We start from the raw sequence: 24,912 nt of genomic DNA, 5'->3' as shown, positions 1-24,912 counted from the left end.
GGCCAAATTCCAAAATTCCTGCCCTAACTCGTTGAACGTCAGGCCTGGCCAGCCGGTTCATGAAGACTTGGGCCAAGCTTCCCCTGGCCGATCCCACAAGAAAGGTGGGATAATGGTAGCCGTTGAAGAAGATATACAAAATGAATTACAAGCTAACTATCTGTTTATAGAGTGTTGTCCTTCTGGTGAGTTCAGTTCAGTATGACGGACCAGGTGTCCCACGATGGTGAGTATGATGGGCCAGGAGACATTTTGTAGTAGTTTGTTCAAAATGCCACTTTATTTTATTGTTGTGTCAGCATTTTCAGTGCATTTTGCTCCAACAGGCTGTTACACTTTGAATAGTATGTTACTGTTTGGTTACTTTTCCTCTAATAATCTCAATGAGTTTTACCAATTCTTGGGCCAAAAATGGCTGTTGTGATGGATTGCAGATGTAGCTGTTGGAGCACCGCTGGAGAACGACTTTGGTGTTGTGTACATTTACCATGGAAACCCACGTGGGCTCACTTCAAAGCACTCACAGGTATGGGCATTTGTACCGACTGAGGCTCATGGAGGAGCAAAAATGGCAGAGTATGAGGAGGAGGGGTTGCTGACTGACACAAAAATGTGGAACAGGACCAAGCAGACATTTGATGGACATACAAGCATGACCTTTTTTACGTACAAAATCGAGGCTCGTGGAAGAGTGTGGTGACAGGGGGTTGAAAGGTAATGCGCTGACAGTCGGGGCAGCGAGGAAACACGTGGGTTCAGCAAGCAAGGGAATGAACGAGGAGGAAGACAGGAGAGGGTTGGGGAGGAAACACATTCACCTGCAATTAAGAGGGTTGGGTTATGTAGAAAAAGAGAGAAAATAATGTAGGCAGGAATTGGGATGACATCAGATGGTGGTGCACCACCTGCTTAAAGCTCTCGGGAGAAGAGTGGGATAGAACAGTCTCAGTAAGGCAGTTCCACAGATGGAAGAAGAGGAAAACAAAAGAGTTGAGGTGTGCCGTCCATCTGGATTTTGGAAGTTTAACCAGTAGGGGGTTACTGGAAGAATGCGTGTGTCCTTGAGGACCTGGGGATGGTCGGAGGTCTGAAAGGACAGAGGGAGCTATACTGAAGCAGCGGCGGTTCAAAACAAAGTGGCTACCGACTTGCTTGTGATATGAGAAACAATCAAACAGACATTTGATGAACAAAAATATGACCTGTAAGAAGAGGGGGCTATATAACAAGAGGGTAGCAGAAATTACTTCTGGTCTAGCTTCAGAAAGTCAAGGAGTACATCTGAGTCGGCAAAGGAGATATGACTAATTATGTGTGAGTGGTGTAAACAGGTATGTGAGTGCTTTATGGCATACAGTATTCACATTTGTACTCCTGATTTACAGTGGGCTGCAGAACTATTCTCCCCTCTCCAAAGTTTTCACATTTTGATGCCACCTGAGCTTATTTCATGATGCTTTCATATGAAAGTTAATATATAAAGTCTTCACAAACTACTCCAACATGATAAAGCAAAAAAATGTAGATAATAATGTGAATAAGTTAGATTAACAGAGAAAATCAGATGATTCTCAAGTTAAATAAGCATTCACACAATTTCCCTTATCAACCCCAAAACACTCCAGGAGCAAATTATTTTGTTTGTTTCAAAATAAGTGCAATGGGCTTCACTTGGATGTAACCAGTGGTTTAACTTAAAAATTAATCTCCCCTACTTATCGAAGGATTTTAAGGTGCAGCTCACTTGGTAAACCAACAAGGCAAACATGAAGAACAAGGAGCTTTCTAAAGAAGTCAAACATAAAGTGGTGGAGAAGCACCATTCAGGAGAGGTTTTTAAGAAGATTTCAAAGTCACTCATTATCCTTTTGAGTACGGTGAAATCCATCATGAAGAAGTGGAAGACGTATTATATTACCCAGACTCTACCCAGATCAGGTCACCCATCCAAACTCAGCAGCTGGACAAGCAGGAAACTGGTTCGGGGTGTCGTTGTAAATCCAACAACGACTTTAAAAGGTGTTCAAGGCTCTATGTCTGAGATGAGGGTCAGTGTTTATCAATCAACAATATCCCGTTCCCTTCACAAAGCTCGCCTCTATGGACAGGTGGCAATGAAGAAGCCATTACTGAAAAAGACCTCCAAAAGCTCATATGGAGTTTCCTAAAAAGCATCTTAATGACACTGCAGGCATGTGGAGAACAGTTTTGTGGTCAGATGAGACAAAAATTGAACTTTTTGGTCTATATTCAAAGCTTTACGTTTGACGCAAGCCTAACACTGCACAACACCCAGTCAACACCATCACTACTGTCAACCAAGGTAGTGGCAGCATCATGTTATGGGGCTACTTTTCATTAGCAGAGACTGGAAAGCTTGTCACGATAGAAGGGACAATGGACGGTGCGAAGTACAGGAGGGAAGGAAAACCTACTTGAGTCAGCCATGAATTTAAAACTGGGGAGGGAGATTCACATTTCAGCAGGACAATGACCCGAAGCGCAAAGGTAAAGCCACATGGGAGTGGCTGAATAAGAAAAAAATAAAACAATGTCACCTGCAGGGTGACCCATATCTTGCCAAAAGGTGACCACGTGTGACTTCTTTAAGGTCACACTGAGGTGAACAGAGCTGCTATCCACCAGTAGCGACTCCTTGAGGAATATCTGCCTACGAGAGATTCCGATGAGAATCGTTCTACAGAGTAACCATGAAAAATATGCTTTTGCCTCATAACGTCACCAAATGACGTCATAATGTCTCAAGCTTGACATATCTAGAAAGCACTCATCGAGGTGTTCAATTTGAGGTACTACACGATATGGTTCCTAAAACTTGAAAATTTGACCTTGGGGTCAATTATGTTTGACCTGAGGCGCTAACAATGAAGGTCAAGGCCAATCGCCACCAAAAATTAATCACCTGAGCACCAGACCATATACTACATTCCCATGAAGTTTGAAGACGATCCGATCAAAATTACTCAAAAAATAAGGGTTTCGTCGACTCCCCTGATTTGCGACAAAGTGACCTTGACCTTTGACCTTGACCTTAAAATTTTACGCGATGAAAGGGACCTCTATAGGCCTCTGATATGCGAAGTTACAAAAATTTCCAATGATAACTGTGCTCTGCAGAGTGATTTATACGTGATTACAGACCAAAAAAAAACAAAAACATATGAAGGTCAAGGCCAATCGCCACCAAAAATTAATCAGCTGAGCGCCAGACCATGAACTATATTCCCATGAAGTTTGAAGACGATCCGATCAAAATTACTCAAAAAACAAGGGTTTCGTCGACTCCCCTGATTTGCGACAAAGTGACCTTGACCTTTGACCTTGACCTTCAAAATTTTGTGCACTGAAAGGGACCTCTATAGGCCTCTGATATGCGAAGTTACAAAAATTTCCGATGATAACTGTGCTCTGCAGAATTTTTTATCCGTGATTACAGACAAAAAAAAACAAAAAAAAACATACAAGCTGACTAACATATCTTGCAAAACTTCGTTCTTCAGTGGCCCGGTCAAAGTCCTGACTTTGACCCGATTGAACATTTATGGGAAGACTTGAAGATTGTAATCCATTGATGATCCCAATCAAACTTGGTGTAACTAGAGAAATTTCGACATGAAGAATGTGTGAAGATTTCACCATCTCACTGTGCAAAGCTAGTGGAAACCTACCCACAAAGACTCATAGCAGTCATTGCTGCAAAAGGTGCTTCTACCAAGTACTGACCTGAGGGGCAGAATACTTTTACAACCAGTAAATTTTCATTTGTACATGTTTTTTGCAGCTATTCCTGACATGTAACCTCCTTTAACTACAACAGTGTTGAGTTTGATCTCTTCAGTTCTGAATATAAAAGCTCATTTGGAAAAATTGGTTTTCTACATAAAATTATTGGTCAGGGGTGAATACTTTTGCAAGCCACTCAAAATGAATTTGTTCCATTATAATGTACTCGTAAACGTGTATGTTGTAGCATAAATGATACAGGATTATAGATCTGGGACTAGAGAAAGAAGAAATTTAGGGTTGGCATGTTTGGCATTCCTCCCCTCTGATCACTTGACCCCTAGATTTAAATCCTATATGTTTGTCCAGTGTGTACTCATAATTTATATGAAGTACATTGATGTCTCCCAATGTCCTTTCCTTCTGTGTAATATCAATATTGTACAAGCTTATAAGTGAGCCTCAAATCACTCGATACAAAAATAGAATTTTGGTTCAGCATTTGGAGCTCTATGGTTTAGGTCTGATAAGATGATGCCGAGGTAGCACACTTACCTTTAAGCTGTCTGTCTATAGTCTGGGTTTGATTCTCGACCAGACGATAAACTGTCAGATTGGTGCCTCTCAGGCTATTGTCACATGTGCACCATCCCTCATATGGTCATTAAGTTGGTTATCCCAGCTGCTAGCATTAGTTGGTGGACCTGAAAGATCACAGTGTCCTTCATGAAGAGGAGATGATATATTGTCTGCACCCTGAACAAATTACAAATTATTGTCACCTTTTCAAACACTGAGCCTGGCCAGCGTGTTTGTGACTAGCCATATATCTCCCCTCCCCCTTTTGTTGGATACCTCTCCATCTCTATTCCATCTCCAGGAGGTGCATGATGTCATCGCCGGGCACCGAAGCCTTTTGGCACCCAACAATAACGTGTGCCGAAAGGGTATACTGGACTCAGTTTTCACTCCGTTTTCTTGTTAATTGTCGGAATCCTTCGGATTTCGGCAATTATGTTGGTTGGTTGTGTGTGTCATTCTGTATCTGTCTGCCTGTCTGTTTGATTGTGTGTTTGTTTACCCTGTAGCAGCCACACCATTTCAGCGATCATGACCAAACTGGGTACAGATGTCAGCCATGGTCCAACTTAGACACTTGTCGTTTTTGATGAATATAGATCAAAGGTCAAAGTGACCGAAAAACCGAAATTCTTATTTTCGCAATAACGCCTGCTAAAATGGTTGTATCGACTTCAAACCAAATCCAAAATGTGCATCTTCCAATTCTGCATCCAACCATATGTCTCATTGGGGTGTCACACCAACACCCTTCTTCACGGTCGGGGGTCGAATGTCAGGGGGGTCAGGTCAAAACTTTCAAATTGCGATAAAAACGCCATTTCAAGTCCGATTGACTTCCACATTATGATCATGACCAAACTAAGTGCTATAACTCATTAAACAGTAGCACTATCGACTTATAAGAACCAAATTGATTTCCAGGTTTTTGTTTTTTCAGAGATCATGGAGAGATGACAAAGGTATTCCGGCAATTCCTTGCTCAACGAGCAATTTCATTATCTTGCCAAAACGAAGTTTTTGCAAGATATGTAAGTCAGCTTGTATGTTTTTTTATTTTTTTTGTTTGTTTGTCTGTAATCACATATCGATCACTCTGCAGAGCACAGTTGCCATTGGAAATTTTTGTAACTTCGCATATCAGTCCAATAGAGGTCCCTTTCAGCGCATAAAATTTTCAAGGTCAAAGGTCAAGGTCACTTTGTCGCAAATCAGGGGAGTCGACGAAACCCTTTTTTTTTTGAGTAATTTTGATCGGATCGTCTTCAAACTTCATGGGAATATAGTTCATGGTCTGGTGCTCAGCTGATTAATTTTTGGTGGCGATCGGCCTTGACCTTCATGGTTAGCGCTGGAGGTCGAAAGCTTTTGACCCCAAGGACAAATTTTGAAATCTTAGATACCATATCGAGTAATACCTCATATGAAAGCGCTTGATAAGTGCTTTCCAGATCTGTCAAAAGTTTGACGCTATGACGTCATTTTTTTATGACGTCATGACGAAAAAACGGATTTTTCATGAAAATTTTATTTCCTCAGTTCTCATCAAAATCTCTTGATATTTCATGTACAACGGTCCTAGAGAGATACCATTAATCATACGAAAATATGAAGGTCAAGGTCACAAAAAGGTCAAGCATCAAGGTCGATGAAACCCTTATTTTTTGAGTAACTTTAATCGAATAAATAAGTCACTCATGTTCACATTTTGGCAAGATACTGGTCACCCTGGGGGTGACATTGGTTTATTTGTTTGTTTGTTTGTTTGTTTGTCCGGGCGATATCTCAGCCATCCTTTTTAGCGAGGAAGCTGAACTTTTGGCACAATAGTGAGCAATTGCATTGGCAAAAACATTTATCTTTTATTTTTTGATTAATCAATTAATTGAGTAATTATTTATTTTCTTTCTCATCTGGGAAATATCTCAGGCATCATTTGAGCTCGGAATCTGATATGTGGACATGACAGTGAGGAAGTGATTTGGCACTAAAGGGTATTTTTGATTTATTGAGTAATCAATTAATTATTTCATTTTTCGATTGATAGTTAATTTTCAAAAAGTTACAGATTCATATGAAAGAGGTGGTTTTGTTACAGTTACAGAAAGTTACAGAGGTGGTTTTGGTATGCTATAAGCCAATTGATTAAGGAATTAATTATTTTACCATTACTATTGATTTACTTTAATTATGCAATTAATCAGTCAATTATTGTACACCGCTCCCTTTCATTTCTGTCTCCATGTGCTGCATGGCGGTATCTCTGGGCGCTGAAGGTGCCCTGGCAATGTCGCGTGCTGGAGGATGTGTTATTTATTTATTTAGCATAGGAGCTGTGTACTTTGAATGTACCTCTACTTGTTTTATAATTTTTTTACTTCCCATTTGAGCGAAACCCATACTATGTGGTTTTCAGTCATCTCTGAACCTGCCTTTAGTTTGTCATCCACATTTTATTTTGTTGAAATCATCTTGGTCACATCACCACCTACTTACCGCAGCTGAAAAGGGCTCTCTCATTTACTGTGACAAAGTCACGTTATCTAATTTCTTGTCACGAGGCAGTGGGGTGGAACTCATCGGCGGCATATTTCTGTTTCTGTTTTGCACACCATAATTAATTATACTCTCGTCAGTTTATCTGTCAGAATGGTTATCATTTTCCCATCGAACGTTAATCACTGCACAATAAGGCTGATGTGCACGTTCAATGACAATGGCTGGATGACTTGTGCTGCATTCATGTCCGCTCGTTAGTCATTTCCTTTTCTTTACCATTCATATTTGTGTTATAATGAATGCTCCTTAGTTGCTTCATCCTTCTCCAGGAGAATCAGGTTATCGTCAAAGTTTTGACGCCAACTCAATTGAACCGACACTCAAACTTGTGTCTTCTTTTTGGTTTAGGGATGAAATACCCTTTGAGGGACGTTATATGGGAGTCTTGAAGAACATGTCTTTTGTATACAACATCATGGCACAAAAATAGCTGGAATCCACGATGAGTTTCACGCCAAAGAATATCTCATACGTTTTCATATCCAGGAGAGAATTAAATTTCTTAATTTGGATATTGTGTGCTTTAATTTTGCACATACAGAAATAGACATATCACCAACACCATGAAAATGTCAGGCTTGGCCAGCCGGTTCGTGAAAGATGTGGCCCCAGCCAAAATGTTCCCCCAGCCGACCCCACAAGGGGATGGGAAAAACTGAGGCCAATGAAAAAGTAGAGAAAGGAGATTTATATATATACTAGCCGAAACCACGTCACAGATGGATTCCGTTCCATGAGCCCAATATGACAACCAGTGGCGGCTCTTGTAAAGTTTTTAGATAGTTCATCACCGCTACATAATCGATTATTCAGTTCCTCTGGATATGGTGATAAAGGTGGTAACTGAACCTTCCCGTTATGACAGCAGTTGCGCGTCTCCCTTCTGAATCGGAGGGCACCACAGTACTCACACAGTTCGTGCATAAGCCCAATCGTGAACTTTGGAGGACGTTGTGGCCCTGTCTCAGCTGCAGCTGCACATTGCTGTGTCCGACATATTTTGACATTCCGGCCATTAAGATAACGCCTTGGCATGATGATTGACGATGTTGAGGGAAAATGTTATGATGTCATGACGTCCTTACACCTCTCAGCGGTGACGTCACACATCGCCATGTAAACGAATGTAAAACGAAAAGTGTTTATTCTTCTTCAGATTTGAAAGTTGAGTATTGCCACTATATGCGATGCACTCTTACAGGTACGAAGTTTCTTTCAGTCCAGGTCACAGTACCGAGAAAACGTGACGCAAGCACTTGGAGGAGCACAAAATTGGCCCATCACCTTCAGTATTAATATATATATATATATATATATATATATATATATATATATATATATATATATATATGTATATGTATATATATATATATGTATATATATATATATATGTATATATGTATATATATATATATGTATATATATATATATATATATATATATATATGTATATATATATATGTATATATATATATATCTTCTTCCTCTTTCGGCTTGCTCCCGCTAGGGGTCGCCACAGCGGACCAACTGTCTCCATTTTGCTCTATTGGGCAAAATATATATATGTATATATATATATATATATATATATATATATATATGTATATGTATATATATATATATGTATATATATATATATATATATGTATATATATATATATATATATATATATGTATATACATATAGTACATATATATATATATATATATATATATATATATATATATATATATATATATATATATATATATATATATATATATATATATATATATATATATATATATATATATATATATATATATATATATATATATATATATATATATATATATATATATATATATATATATATATATATATATATATATACATATAGTATATATATATATATATATATATATATATATATATATATATATATATATATATATATATATATATATATATATATATATATATATATATATATATAGTATATATATATATATATATATATATACATACATATAGTACATATATATATATATATATATATATATATATATATATATATATATATATATGTATATATTTCACACCTCCCACACTCTTCTTTCTGAAGAAGCTGCATAAAGCAACCCAAGACAAGAAGGCCTACACAAAGTAAGCACTTACCTTGGGTAGGCCTTCTTGGGTTGTTTTATGCAGCTTCTTTGGCTCGAAGAGTGTGGGAGGTGTCAATTGTTTATAGCGAACGCAGTGAGCTTCATACTTAACGCGTGCACATGAGAGACTAGGAAACAACAACAACAACAACAACAACAACACAATACCCCTGGCAATTTGGAATCCGTGTCGTTGGCTATGACCCTTTTGCTTCCGGTTGTTTTTAAATGCTGTGCGGTGCATAAACACGATTTGGTTTTAATTCTATCTTGTGAATATTACTTAATGCGTGCACATGAGAGAATAGGAAACAACACCAACAACACAATACCCTGGCAATTGTGAATCCGTGTCGTTGGCTATGACCCTTTTGCCTCCGTTTTTTTTTTGCTTCTGGTTTTTTTTTTTTGTTTGTTTCCGGTTTTTGTCATGGGGAATGATGCATGCCGGGAGATAAAGGCATCGTCGGAGACATGAAAGACCCAAATAATATCAGACATGGTGTTTATTTCCTCCACTGATTTTAATAAAGATATCTCCCGCATCATCAAAAAAATCATTTTTAATCGTGATTTACCTTATTTGATCGCTGATCCCGAATCCAGGCTGAAGTAAGCGGAAATTGCGTATACAGTTGTGAACAAGTTATCGGTAAAGTCAGAAGCGAATGTAAGAAGAATTCTACGGTCAATCTAGTATTTTTTTTTTAGATGAGATCCTGTTCTAGGCAGTGTAATTGTTGTTGTGAAGGTAATGTTGAGGTAATATTTATTTTTTTTAGATGAGATCCTCTTCTAGGCAGTGTAGTTGTTGTTGTGAAGGTAATGTTGAGGTAATATTTTTTTTTTAGATGCGATCCTGTTCTAGGCGGTGTAGTTGTCGTTGTGAAAGTAATGTTGAGGTAATATTAATTTTTTTCGATGAGATCCTGTTCTAGGCGGTGTCGTCGTGAAGGTAATGTTGAGGTATAATGTTGAGGTAATATTTATTTTTTTAAATGAGATCCTGTTCTCGGCGGTGTAGTTGTCGTTGTGAAGGTAATGTTGAGGAATTTTATTTTTTTTCAGATAAGATCCTGTTATAGGCGGTGTAGTTGTCGTTGTGAAGGTAATGTTGAGGTAATATTAATTTTTTTAGATGAGATCCTGTTCTAGGCGGTGTATTTGTCGTTGTGAAGGTAATGTTGAGGTATAATGTTGAGGTAATATTAATTTTTTTAGATGAGATCCTGTTCTAGGCGGTGTATTTGTCGTTGTGAAGGTAATGTTGAGGTATAATGTTGAGGTAGTATTAATTTTTTTAGATGAGATCCTGTTCTCGGCGGTGTAGTTGTCGTTGTGAAGGTAATGTTGAGGTAATATTAATTTTTTTAGATGAGATCCTGTTCTCGGCGGTGTAGTTGTCGTTGTGAAGGTAATGTTGAGGTAATATTTATTTTTTTAGATGAAATCCTGTTCTAGGTGGTGTAGTTGTCGTTGTGAAGGTAATATTGAGGAATTTTATTTTTTTTCAGATGAGATCCTGTTATAGGCGGTGTAGTTGTCGTTGTGAAGGTAATGTTGAGGTATAATGTTGAGGTAATATTTATTTTTTTAGATGAGATCCTGTTCTCGGCGGTGTAGTTGTTGTTGTGAAGGTAATGTTAAGGTAATATTTATTTTTTCATAGCAAGAAGACTTTAATTTGATATATTTAAGAAGCGAATGAAAGAAGAATTCTACGTTCGCGTCTCGGCTTTGCCTATTCCATATTAATAATCCCAGCCACCTGGGTTTAGTTGATTAGGTCAGAGCTGATTGGCTGTTCCCTCCATTCACAGGTGAGAGATGTGGGTGGGCCTTTCATATATATATATATATATATATATATATATATATATATATATATATATATATATATATATATATTAGATTGGTGTATTTGGGATTGCACATTTTTAAAGAAGAAAGTGCTTCCAACGAAAAGTAAAAAAAACTAGATCGACTCCACTAATTTGAGCAAAAAAGCAAGAGCAGACCTGGTCTCAGGTGACGTTTAACCAGCTTCAAAGCTGGCTTCCTCAGACACAATAGAGGGAGCCGGCTGTGAAGTCGGTGAAACATCACCTGAGACCGGGTCTGCTCTCGTTTTGTTGCTCAAATTAGCGGAGTCGATGTAGTTTTTTACTTTTGGTTGGAAGTGCCCTCTTCTTCTTAATTTTTTTTTTTAATATATGTTATAGCATGTGAAAGAGGTCTTGCCTCAGTTTTGGCCATGTGGGGGTCTCAGGGAGCACTGGTCATGAGAAGCCTGAACAAGGCCAAAACCAATATGTGCTTTGATTTGAGATACCCGTGGAATCGTCATGTTTGCACTGATTCCTCGAGAAATCTTATTTTTGTTGTTAAACTCCCTTTAATAGTGCAGTTTTGAGGCTGCTCTGTCACCCTTAACTGTAAGACCATTTAACTTTGCTCCAAACGACTAAGGAAACTTCACTTTTGTATTTCCAGTTGCAAACAGCTGTGATCAATAAGTGAGAATGATTGGCCGCAGCTGTTGTCGTGGGTGAGAGACATGACTGACATTGAGTTTTAACATTGAAGTTTCCATTGGTTGTACAAATTTGAAAAATTTAAATAAACCATGTCTTTGATGGACCCATAATCACGTGATCACAGTGTTTTGGCCGAAGGAGTGACTGCGCGATGAGATGCAGGCTGTACTGCAATGACCATCCAAGCCACAGCTTTCTTTCTTTCATTGAATGTTGGTGCGAAGGGAGAACCGTAATTCCCGAAAGTAACTCCAAGGTAACAAGAACACGGCGAAGAGTATAATTGATTTTCATGATTGCATTCCAACCACAGCTGCTTCATGAATCATGATCTGTGTGATTCCAGTTTAAAGGCAAGGGCCTTGCGAGGCACACTCGAGCCGGATGTTTTAGAAATCCTCCGTGCAGGATCCATATGTCTTTCTGATGAAGCATGACATTTTGGGGCTTTTCCAACCGACCTCCTGCGTACCTTGCACGATTCGAGATGTCGCATGGCTGGCAGAAATTAATCCAAACGTGCACAACTCACTTGTGGCTTACACATTTATTTTAAATCGGAACTTTGATTTTTACGTGAAGGAAATGCCACCCTTTCCGGTAGTGCCTCGAGAGCAGAAAAATGGCAAAAGGGGGTTTTCAACCCACACGAGCAGTCAGGCTAATCTTTCCATGGTGTCTCCTCCCACCCACCCCCAAAGAATTCCTCTTGTAACCTCAGACAACATCTGTGTTCCTGTCCCAGCAGAGCCGCTCATGAAGGAGCTGGATACACAATCACAGTTTGGGTTGAAATTTAGAATTGTCTCAAACAGCTGTGCCTGTCCTGAGCGGTGCAAATGGGGTAATATTGTTTGACGAGGTGCGCCGAAGATATATTCGTCAATGAAGGACAAAGAAAGTCAAACAGTCAAAAGCAATTTGGCTCATTTTGTCTGTGTCTGCAATCACAGTGCATTCAGGTGGGATATGTCATGTTTGAAACAATCCCTTGATGTAGATCACATGACATGAAGCTTACATATTGCATTGTGACTCCCACCCTCCCCTAACTTCTCATGCCCTTCCCCACTCCAGATATGAAGTGAAATCACAGTCAAAGAGTGCTTACCTTGTTTGCTTCGGCCGAAGTGGTTTTCCAATAAGCATGAAACATTGGCCACGATGCTTCACCTTGTTATCGACCTGGTGGCCCGTTCCCACCTGAAACTGCATTCACCAATGGAAACCACAGGATTAAGGATGCCATGATGTGATCAACAATATATAATTTTTTTTGTCTGCTTTGTCCCTATTTTGTGCAGAAAATTCAGGGAAGGAATGTCTCTCCTGGGGTGCGAATGTTTGGGCAGTCAATCTCTGGGGGTGTCGACCTGGACGGCAATGGATACCCAGGTAAGCCTCCCTCCTTCCATTCCTCTCTACAGCCAGTTTTTTAATTTATTATTTCATTTGGCAGCCTTAAGCATTTTCTTTTTTGTGCAAAAGTCCCCTCTCTGTCATCCAACACCGGCAATGTCGGAGGAATGATTGAAACTCACACCTGCACCGCCACCAACCCTTTAAAGCAATTTGTACACACGAGACATTTTGATGGACTTTCTGTTTCTTCTCTACCCATCATGTATTTTGTTCTTTTCAATATTTGAGCCGCTCGTGATTTTGTACCGAGTGTCATGCCTCCGTCTTTGTGACACACACTCTGTGTCATTTTACGGCCAAATTAGACGTCGGTAATTGGTGACAATTAGAATGTCGCAGTCCTTAATTGGCATACAAGAGAAAGTAAATAGATTGCAGGAGTATGCGGTGCAAGTGGGGTGAAAAAGTAACGTAGCCAAAACAGAAAGCATGAACATACATGCCACACACACACCAACAACGACATCATGTGCAACAATTCACCAATTCGAGAGGTTGACAAGTTTACCTATCTGGTGTCTATGGTTACCATAACAGGAGGGGAAGATACAGATGTACTACAATGCATACAATGGGCAAGGGGTGCATTCATGAAACTCAAGCTAATTTGGAAGTCAAAGAAGTACAACACTAAATCTAAGCTGAGGATCATTGATAGCAACGTGAAGACAGTCCTCCTATTTTGATGCGATTCTTGAAAAATCACCAAAGAAATAACATGCAAACTGGAATCTTTTCATCTGCAGCAGCTATCAGAACATCTTCAGCATCTGCTGACCTGACATGGCTCGTAAGAAAGAGGTTGAAAGGTTAACAGGAAGGAAAGACGTCACAAAAGAGATCAAAATTATGAGGTGGAGATGGAATGGTCATGTGTTGCACTTGGAGGATCAAGATATCCCAAAAAGATCAATGTGCTGGGCACGTGATGGGAAGAGAAGGGTTCTACAGCCAAGAGAGACCTGGCGACGTACCGTCCAGAAAGAAATGAAAGCAATGAAGGTCACCTGGAATAAAAGTGCAACAATGTCCCAATACTGACAAAAGTGGCGAAAGTTCATAAGAAGCTCCATATGCCAGGCAGAATGATTGGATAATAAGCAAATAAGCAACATCTAATATCTCGTTTTCCTGAAAGCTACAGTATAGTGTTGATCTGCGTCGGTGGACAGGTAGGTCAATGGATAAAACAACAGGACATTGATTGAGGTATGTGAACCACCATTGGAAACAAGGAGAAGCTAATGTTTTGGGGAGTGAACACTTCGTCGTCGAAGCATGAGGGTCAGAATAAAGAAGAGATGCCCTTTTTGTTTAGACGAAGGAATAACGTCCAAAACGTCAGGTTCTCTTTTCTTCCGACGGTAATTCCCATAACTCCATCAATGTCCTATTGATTTCATCCATTGTTTCGGGGCAGTTTTTACAGCAAAGCCACGCTGTTACCGACCAAATGTTTCTGCTTTGAATCGTAGCGGTTACCCCCATCCCCCTCAACTTTTTAGGCAATGGATGAGTTTGGTTTTCGTGCATACTTGAGCTTAATCTGTCGGTGTTCATTCGATCAGTTCGTGGAATCGATCGTCACCCTGGATGCTACTGATTATGACTTCAGCAAAACGTATATATCAATATCTAAAATCTCACCCTGACCAACTTTGCCCCCCCCTCTGCCCCCCAGATCCCACCTGTATTCCTCCCTGTAAACCTTTCCTGTAATTTTCCCAATGTTTTGGCTTTCCTTGTTGCGGGTTACTCACTCAAGGGAGGAGGAGTGCACGCTTTGTGTAAACAATGAGGTCACACTGCTTCCTGTCCTTCCAGAGCTCAGATCCCAAATCATGTATCGCGGATATTCAAAAGGATGTTTTCATGTTTACTTCTTCGTCTGGTCCTTCAGGCACAGACAACTTTCAGGCAAAATTAATTACAATGACCGTGAGATAGGGACTTCATTAAAATATTATATGGAGTGGGTGGGGGATGGGGGGGGCCATAGATAGGTCGTGTTAAGACTTTAATATTTACTTTTGCATTAGATATCTGCAGAGGTAAGGTAAGGTATTTCGAGGTAAGTCATCTGGATAAACAGGCACCGAGGACGCGGTGTTTGCAAGCCTTAAAGCAGAATCGGATAAGGTTGTATTGTGTGAAACCACCTGTAACAGTCAAGGCCAGGTGGAGGACTTTTGGCCTCCGGTTGGCACCGATAGCACGATAAATGCATTGCAAAGGACTTGATGGACATTTTGAAAGCGCCACGAAAGGCATGGTAATTCTGCCAATATATACATTATGTATATAATATTTGTACTGTATATAATATATTCTTACAAGTCATGAGTAAGTTAGCAACTGCTTGTACTGTACCTCTCTTTTTACCTTCATTTACTCAGGTGGAAAGGCTTGACATTTTTTATGACATGTGTATTTATAAATGTGATATTGTTTATTAAAATTTGTGGGAACTTACTTTAATTATGTCCCATAACAGATGCTCATCATGGTAAACCATTAAGAAGCCATCTATTTACTACGTATGCAAATCTGACACGGTTTTGCTTTTCCTTGACACCTTCCGTTTACTCCTTTATCTCAAACCTCGTTCCCTGCCCTCATCACTCCTCACTCCCTCACATCCCATACCCTCCATTCTCTCTCCTGTCATCATCTCTTCTCTCTTCCTTTTCTCAATCTTAATTCACTCAATTTAGCCTCCCCCCCCACCCCACCACTTTTCTACACACCCTGTGATGCATACCTAACAAATATAAGGCCCATATTCCAGTTGTAGTTACAAAAGAAAAGTGGTGTTTTCATGAAGAAAGCATTATGTGGTGGCTGTGTTGTGGTAGAAATCGACTTGCCATTGCATCACAATGCGGTGTTGTTTCAGATATTGCAATCGGGGCCTTTAGATCGGACGTGGCAGCACTTTACAGGTGAGTGCGTTACCTTCATGTTTAGCTATCTTATCACCTGGCAATTGGGATTTTGTTTCGTAGAAATCTAAAGCTTGTGGAGGAGCCTACAGGACAACGACATAAGGAGACATCAATGTACCCCTGCATGAATTTGGAGATGAACACAAAATCAAAACGAGAAAGCATCTCAAAATGCAAACACTGTCCACATCCGCTTTATACTCGAACTAAAGTTGACAAAAAACGACAGTTAAATACAATTGTACATTTTATTCATCTGTGCTCTCCGTATTCTCATAATCCAGATTTGTTGAACGTTTGATGATAAAAACTCAAATGGTTAAAAAAAAAGTTATGGGCTGGACGCACGCACGCACGCACGCACGCACGCACGCACGCACGCACACACACACACACACACACACACACACACACACACACGCTGCATGACCCGGTCTCCTGCTGTGTGGAGAGACGTGGGGGGGGGGGGACAAAACCTAATGCATTCTATTGATGGTAATGTTCTGTTGTTCCCACTGATGTGGTTGGAGGTTTTATAGAACAATCGTCTGGGCTTTGTGATGCCACTGATCACCTGACCTTGGCAAGGCTTCGTTGACGAGAAGACTGGTCCCATAATAGGGCTTGTCTCTGTTACCTTCAATGCTTTGTGACTTGTAGCATGTGTGTGCTCAGTTTGAACTTGAATCCATTCATATTTACACGTGCAGATACTATAAGCCTACCTACAGACTACGGTACACGTATATGGACACGGATTATGTGACACATCTACCCATCCTCCCCACGAAGCCCGACAGCTCCATAAGCCAATTTCAGGGCAATCTGGGTATGAAAGAGGTGTTCTTGAACAGCAGCTCTTCAATGCTTATAAAAGCCCTTTCATCTATGAATCCATTACACGTTAACTGCTCATCCTTTTACCTTCCAGGTGATAACTGTCACATTCAAATCAGGACTTAACCAGAATGGCACTCTGGTGGAGCACATATCTCTGCCAGGCTGAACAGTTTACATTTTGTTTCCTGCTGATCTGGTTCTGCATCCGAACGTGAATCAGATTGTTCTTCTCACATAACCAACTCTTCCACCTAGTTTTATCATAACTCGTCCACAACTTTTTAAAATATCATGATATATGTATGGATGTACATACATATTGTTACGAATTCGCGCCCGCCGGCGTGCGAACTGACGCTTTCCACCAATAGTAGCAGCTCGCCCACCAGACGGACAATTCAGTCGTGACCTTCCGGAGCAACGCCGGAACCCTGTCACGGGTGGGTCTTCAACCCCACCATGGCCTAGCCAATTTTCTACCCGCGCAGGATAGGGTCAATCGCCGAATCTCGATATACCTAAGTACCCGCGCGGATAGCTAACCGGGAGACCGTACCTTGGTGCAGGTCGGCTTGGGACACGAACCGCTTAAGCAGTCCGTTCCGTTCTGCGGTGATAACCGAGCGGGTATTATCGCCCGACCTCGCAGGATCCGATTCTATTTAACGGGTATTTAAAACCCAACTAATATTCCAAGTTGCAATATGGCGTTCAAATGGGGGAATAAGACACAACGAACGGGTAACATTTAGACCAGCACATTTATTATAATGAAACACATATACAATGATGCAATGGAACAATCATGCACGTATACGGAAAAGCATGCACGGGACGGAGACAATGACACGAGCAAGGCAAAAGCACTACGACCGACTTATTTATAATTTACAGGCACTTAACAGTTTTACTTATGGACACGGCGCCACAACATGCACTCAAAATAAAAGAAAAGACCACCCCCACAGACAGGGGGTCAGACTAGGCCCATGGGCTTTTATGGTGTGGGACTTGGCTGACTGAAAGGGCCCCACGAGGCCGCGCAGGTTACCTTCCTCGCTGGGGCGACCCACGACGCTCCTTTCCCACGGCAGCTAGCGTAGCGACGGCCCGGTGATTCGGGCCCAGCCGGCAACGCCTCAGAGGAACGAATGGGCCTTCGCTCTTTCCGAGTTGATGCTCTCGTTAAGAGCCCGCTCGTCCCTCGCGCTGCCCGGACTGTAACGAAGCCCGATCACCTCGGACCGTTCGGAGCTGGTTGGCCAGTCCTCTCCGGCCCCTACTCGAGTGCGCAGGTCTGCGCGGCAGAGCAGGCGGGGCTGCACTCCCAGCTCGCGTCTCCTCCTGGCGTCCGACCCTCTTCACCAACTGAAGGCACTAAGCACCAGGCTCCCCACTTCCGCGCAGCTCCCCGACCGCTCCAGACAGACACTCTCCAGACCGGACTTGAGTCGTTGAACTGGCGCTCTGCGCGGCCTTTTATAGGGCTGGTGAGACGAGATCTGATCTCCGCCCTCTTACCTATGACCTCTGCTCGGAAAGTGGACGTGGTAGAAATCACCAGACTTGTGCTCACAATGAAACCTCCCACGTCGGTTTGCAGCGACGCGGTTCGCTGGGGCCTCGCCGCGGCTGGTGCGAAGATGGCGTCGTTTCGGAGACGAAGGTGAGGCGATGTTTGTGGCGTGGAGATGTTGACGGTTGCTGGCGGAGTGGTGAGGATGGCGTGGTTGTTGAGAGGCAGGTGTGGTTGTGGTTGGTGTTGTGGTTAAGGGGAGCAATGTTGGTTGTTGTAATGATGGTGGAGATGTGGTTGGTTCAAAATAACGATAGGAAAAGAAAAACCTACCTCAAAGGATCACAGCCCTGTGACACGAATAAATCCCATTAAATAACGGTGGGGAAATCTAACTGAACACAGACTTACCGGCATAATTAACTAAGAATCGATATGGTGTTCTGCGAATTTCCACAGCCGTAACAATATTATATATATATATATATATATATATATATATATATATATATATATATATATATATATATTGTTACGGAAATGGCCCTTACAGGAAAACTAAATATAGAATTAGCTCAGTTCCCCCATTAAATTCATGTATAGATTGGTGGTGTGGTATAAGGGACGATATGTGTGTGTCGGGAGGTGTAACAGACTGTTTTTGTGTTCGTGCTATGGTGGTGAAACGAGTGAAACGAGAGATCGCTATTATTCCTTCCTCATTCCGGAATAGGCCTCTCCCAGTCGGCTGAGAGGAGTGGCCTAGAGCGAGGGGTGTGGCCTGGACAGGAAGTGATGCGAGGGGAGGAGCCTTTGGTCAGGGAATCGCCTAGACAGGCGTGTGTCGAAGGAGCTCGCGTGTCGAGGTGAGATAGAAAAGAAAAAGGCAGTGGTGAATCAACCGGCAGAGAAAGCGGAACCTGCACATCGATTCACCTCACGACTCAAAGGAGAAAAGAAAAGGGGATGAAAGGAGTGCTGTGTGTGAGGAACGGCCGGGTTCTCGAGGCGAGCGAACGAAGGAGGCACCGTGTTGGGTCTGCCGGGAGAGACGCTGAACCGACCTGCACGTCAGTGATTCGACCGAGAGAGGAACTCAGGGGATGAAGCAGGAGTCTGGCTTCGAGGCGGGAAGGCCGGAGAGGATACGCCGGAGCGTCTGACTGTCCTTGCTCACCTCACGGCTCGACACGTTGTGATCCGCCTGTGGAACTCGGACCTCGACTGGGACCTTGTATGGAGAACAGGCCAGGCCGGGATTCGTGTGCTGAACCCTGGAGAGAGATCGGCGATCTTGCATCGTCGACGTGGCGCGGAGCCAGAGCGCGCTGAGGAGAACCGCGCACGCGGTGACTCGGGCGGGAGCTGGAGTGCTGCGCCGCCATTTCTTGCTGCGCGGCACGTTCGAGCGGGAGTTCGAACCCGTGGAAACCCGCTGGTTTTTACGAGCGACCTTCGTGCTTTTGGGACACGGTCCTCTCGTCCATGAGCCATCACCAAGTACTCCGTCTTGTCCTGCATGCATGTTTGTCTGCACGTGTTGTATGAGGCATATTTTGTAGTAATCCCCTCGAAACCTTTAAGCCGTGGTTCCCCAGTTAAGAACGGGTTGATTGTTAATAAAACCACTGTCGTGTTATTGCTTGTGTTGTGATCCCTGATGTCCCCACTAAATCTGGTTAATTCTGATGAAGTTGCCGCGATGGATTAATTCGTGTCGCGTCGAGGAACGATCCGTTCGATTGGCATATAAAACCAAAATGGTTACAGACTGGTAGACTCCGCTCGGTCACTGATAAAGCCAGTCTGTAACTCGGGGTTCTATCTCCCCAACTGGTAAGGTACAGGAGTACGTTGGTATCGCGATTAAAGACGCGTGACCCGAGGCCTGTGCCGAGCCGGCCGGCGTTATAGACTCTCGGAGACGGTGGTGGCGAGGGTGGCACCAGGGACCGGGTCGGATTCCCGCCACCCCGGATCCGCAACAATATACATATTTCGTTTTTGGCTCTTTCACTCAATGGTGAAGAATTATTTAATGAATTAAAAAACCATATCCACATCCGGATTCGGATTTTCAGCAAAATCGAATTGATTCATCCTGTCGCACACCCAACCTGTCCACCAACTTTCGTCTGAATTAGTCAATAACTTTTTGAGATATCCTGCATACAGACAAACAGACAGAGATTTAAAAAATCCTTCTTGGGCGGTGGAATGAGTATAAATCTTTGTTGGGTGGTGGAGTGGTTAAATCTTTGTTGGGTGATGGAGTGGTTAAATCTTTGTTGGGTGGTGGAGTGGTTAAATCTTTGTTGGGTGGTGGAGTGGTTAAATCTTTGTTGGGTGATGGAGTGGTTAAATCTTTGTTGGGTGGTGGAGTGGTTAAATCTTTGTTGGGTGGTGGAGTGGTTAAATCTTTGTTGGGTGATGGAGTGGTTAAATCTTTGTTGGGTGGTGGAGTGGTTAAATCTTTGTTGGGTGGTGGAGTGGTTAAATCTTTGTTGGGTGGTGGAGTGGTTAAATCTTTGTTGGGTGGTGGAGTGGTTAAATCTTTGTTGGGTGGTGGAGTGGTTAAATCTTTGTTGGGTGATGGAGTGGTTAAATCTTTGTTGGGTGGTGGAGTGGTTAAATCTTTGTTGGGTGATGGAGTGGTTAAATCTTTGTTGGGTGGTGGAGTGCTTAAATCTTTGTTGGGTGGTGGAGTGGTTAAATCTTTGTTGGGTGATGGAGTGGTTAAATCTTTGTTGGGTGGTGGAGTGAGTAAAGCTTTGTTGGGTGGTGAAGTGGTTAAATCTTTGTTGGGTGGTGGAGTGGTTAAATCTTTGTTGGGTGGTGGAGTGAGTAAAGCTTTGTTGGGTGGTGGAGTGGTTAAATCTTTGTTGGGTGGTGGAGTGGTTAAATCCTTGTTGGGTGGTGGAGTGAGTGAAGCCTTGTTGGGTGGTGGAGTGAGTGAAGCCTTGTTGGGTGGTGGAGTGAGTAAAGCCTTGTTGGGTGGTGGAGTGAGTAAAGCCTAGTTGGGTGGTGGAGTGAGTAAAGCCTTGTTGGGTGGTGGAGTGAGTAAAGCCTTGTTGGGTGGTGGAGTGAGTAAAGCCTTGTTGGGTGGTGGAGTGATTAAATCTTTGTTGGGTGATGGAGTGGTTAAATCTTTGTTGGGTGGTGGAGTGGTTAAATCTTTGTTGGGTGGTGGAGTGGTTAAATCTTTGTTGGGTGATGGAGTGGTTAAATCTTTGTTGGGTGGTGGAGTGGTTAAATCTTTGTTGGGTGATGGAGTGGTTAAATCTTTGTTGGGTGGTGGAGTGGTTAAATCTTTGTTGGTTGGTGGAGTGGTTAAATCTTTGTTGGGTGGTGGAGTGGTTAAATCTTTGTTGGGTGGTGGAGTGAGTAAAGCTTTGTTGGGTGGTGGAGTGAGTTAAGCCTTGTTGTGTGGTGGAGTGAGTAAAGCTTTGTTGGGTGGTGGAGTGAGTAAAGCCTTGTTGGGTGGTGGAGTGAGTAAAGCCTTGTTGGGTGGTGGAGTGAGTAAAGCCTTGTTGTGTGGTGGAGTGAGTAAAGCTTTGTTGGGTGGTGGAGTGAGTTCAGCCTTGTTGTGTGGTGGAGTGAGTAAAGCTTTGTTGGGTGGTGGAGTGGTAAAGCCTTGTTGGGTGGTGGAGTGAGTAAAGCCTTGCTGTGTGGTGGAGTGAGTAAAGCTTTGTTGGGTGGTGGAGTGAGTAAAGCCTTGTTGTGTGGTGGAGTGAGTAAAGCTTTGTTGGGTGGTGGAGTGAGTAAAGCCTTGTTGGGTGGTGGAGTGAGTAAAGCCTTGTTGGGTGGTGGAGTGAGTAAAGCCTTGTTGTGTGGTGGAGTGAGTGAAGCTTTGTTGGGTGGTGGAGTGAGTAAAGCCTTGTTGTGTGGTGGAGTGAGTAAAGCCTTGTTGTGTGGTGGAGTGAGTAAAGCCTTGTTGTGTGGTGGAGTGAGTAAAGCCTTGTGTGGTGGAGTGAGTAAAGCCTTGTTGGGTGGTGGAGTGAGTAAACCCTTGTTGGGTGGTGGAGTGGTTAAATCTTTGTTGGGTGATGGAGTGGTTAAATCTTTGTTGCGTGCTGGAGTGGTTAAATCTTTCTTGCGTGGTGGAGTGGTTAAATCTTTGTTGCGTGATGGAGTGGTTAAATCTTTGTTGGGTGGTGGAGTGGTTAAATCTTTGTTGGGTGATGGAGTGGTTAAATCTTTGTTGGGTGGTGGAGTGGTTAAATCTTTGTTGGGTGATGGAGTGGTTAAATCTTTGTTGGGTGGTGGAGTGGTTAAATCTTTGTTGGGTGGTGGAGTGAGTAAAGCTTTGTTGGGTGGTGGAGTGAGTTAAGCCTTGTTGTGTGGTGGAGTGAGTAAAGCTTTGTTGGGTGGTGGAGTGGTTAAAGCCTTGTTGGGTGGTGGAGTGAGTAAAGCCTTGTTGGGTGGTGGAGTGAGTAAGCCTTGTTGGGTGGTGGAGTGAGTAAAGCCTTGTTGTGTGGTGGAGTGAGTAAAACTTTGTTGGGTGGTGGAGTGAGTTCAGCCTTGTTGTGTGGTGGAGTGAGTAAAGCCTTTGTTGGGTGGTGGAGTGAGTAAAGCCTTGTTGGGTGGTGGAGTGAGTAAAGCCTTGTTGGGTGGTGGAGTGAGTAAAGCCTTGTTGTGTGGTGGAGTGAGTAAAGCCTTGTTGTGTGGTGGAGTGAGTAAAGCTTTGTTGGGTGGTGGAGTGAGTAAAGCCTTGTTGGGTGGTGGAGTGAGTAAAGCCTTGTTGGGTGGTGGAGTGAGTAAAGCCTTGTTGGGTGGTGGAGTGAGTAAAGCCTTGTTGGGTGGTGGAGTGAGTAAAGCCTTGTTGGGTGGTGGAGTGAGTAAAGCCTTGTTGGGTGGTGGAGTGAGTAAAGCCTTGTTGGGTGGTAGAGTGAGTAAAGCCTTGTTGTGTGGTGGAGTGAGTAAAGCCTTGTTGTGTGGTGGAGTGAGTAAAGCCTTGTTGGGTGGTGGAGTGAGTAAAGCCTTGTTGGGTGGTGGAGTGAGTAAAGCCTTGTTGTGTGGTGGAGTGAGTTCAGCCTTGTTGTGTGGTGGAGTGAGTAAAGCCTTGTTGTGTGGTGGAGTGAGTAAAGCCTTGTTGGGTGGTGGAGTGAGTAAAGCCTTGTTGGGTGGTGGAGTGAGTTCAGCCTTGTTGGGTGGTGGAGTGAGTAAAGCCTTGTTGTGTGGTGGAGTGAGTAAAGCTTTGTTGGGTGGTGGAGTGAGTAAAGCCTTGTTGGGTGGTGGAGTGAGTAAAGCCTTGTTGTGTGGTGGAGTGAGTAAAGCTTTGTTGGGTGGTGGAGTGAGTTCAGCCTTGTTGTGTGGTGGAGTGAGTAAAGCTTTGTTGGGTGGTGGAGTGAGTAAAGCCTTGTTGGGTGGTGGAGTGAGTAAAGCCTTGTTGTGTGGTGGAGTGAGTAAAGCCTTGTTGTGTGGTGGAGTGAGTAAAGCCTTGTTGTGTGGTGGAGTGAGTAAAGCCTTGTTGGGTGGTGGAGTGAGTAAAGCCTTGTTGTGTGGTGGAGTGAGTAAAGCTTTGTTGGGTGGTGGAGTGAGTTCAGCCTTGTTGTGTGGTGGAGTGAGTAAAGCTTTGTTGGGTGGTGGAGTGAGTAAAGCCTTCTTGGGTGGTGGAGTGAGTAAAGCCTTGTTGGGTGGTGGAGTGAGTAAAGCCTTGTTGTGTGGTGGAGTGAGTGAAGCTTTGTTGGGTGGTGGAGTGAGTAAAGCCTTGTTGTGTGGTGGAGAGAGTAAAGCCTTGTTGGGTGGTGGAGTGAGTAAACTCTTGTTGGGTGGTGGAGTGGTTAAATCTTTGTTGGGTGGTGGAGTGGTTAAATCTTTGTTGGGTGATGGAGTGGTTAAATCTTTGTTGGGTGGTGGAGTGGTTAAATCTTTGTTGGGTGGTGGAGTGAGTTAAATCTTTGTTGGGTGATGGAGTGGTTAAATCTTTGTTGGGTGGTGGAGTGGTTAAATCTTTGTTGGGTGATGGAGTGGTTAAATCTTTGTTGGGTGGTGGAGTGGTTAAATCTTTGTTGGGTGGTGGAGTGGGTTAAATCTTTGTTGGGTGATGGAGTGGTTAAATCTTTGTTGGGTGGTGGAGTGAGTGAAGCTTTGTTGGGTGGTGGAGTGGAGTTAAGCCTTGTTGTGTGGTGGGTGGTAAAGCTTTGTTGGGTGGTGGAGTGAGTAAAGCCTTGTTGGGTGGTGGAGTGAGTAAAGCCTTGTTGTGTGGTGGAGTGAGTAAAGCCTTGTTGGGTGGTGGAGTGAGTAAATGCTTGTTGGGTGGTGGAGTGAGGAAAGCCTTGATGTGTGGTGGAGTGAGTAAAGCTTTGTTGGGTGGTGGAGTGAGTTCAGCCTTGTTGTGTGGTGGAGTGAGTAAAGCTTTGTTGGGTGGTGGAGTGAGTAAAGCCTTGTTGGGTGGTGGAGTGAGTAAAGCCTTGTTGGGTGGTGGAGTGGTAAAGCCTTGTTGTGTGGTGGAGTGAGTAAAGCCTTGTTGTGCGGTGGAGTGAGTAAAGCCTTGTTGGGTGGTGGAGTGAGTAAAGCCTTGTTGGGTGGTGGAGTGAGTAAAGCCTTGTTGGGTGGTGGAGTGAGTAAAGCCTTGTTGGGTGGTGGAGTGAGTAAAGCCTTGTTGGGTGGTGGAGTGAGT

General features: G+C 42.9%; 1 protein-coding gene across 2 annotated transcripts in view; it reads left to right on the top strand.

Moving 5' to 3' along the window:
- The window catches only part of ITGA9 (integrin subunit alpha 9), a 183,283-nt gene that overhangs the window by 70,647 nt on the left and 87,724 nt on the right, over positions 1 to 24,912 (top strand). For both annotated transcript variants that reach the window (XM_085874357.1, XM_085874356.1), the window contains 3 exons: positions 435 to 526; positions 12,872 to 12,962; positions 15,886 to 15,931. In XM_085874357.1, coding sequence (XP_085730483.1) covers positions 435 to 526; positions 12,872 to 12,962; positions 15,886 to 15,931 — 229 coding nt within the window. The remainder of the gene's footprint in view (positions 1 to 434; positions 527 to 12,871; positions 12,963 to 15,885; positions 15,932 to 24,912) is intronic.

Source organism: Eptatretus burgeri, chromosome 3 (assembly GCF_056783735.1).
Source record: "Eptatretus burgeri isolate ZD-2024b chromosome 3, Ebu_testis_v1, whole genome shotgun sequence".
NCBI lineage: Eukaryota > Metazoa > Chordata > Myxini > Myxiniformes > Myxinidae > Eptatretus > Eptatretus burgeri.
Note: the sequence above shows the minus strand (reverse complement) of the source record. Positions and strands in the feature narration are given on the sequence as shown.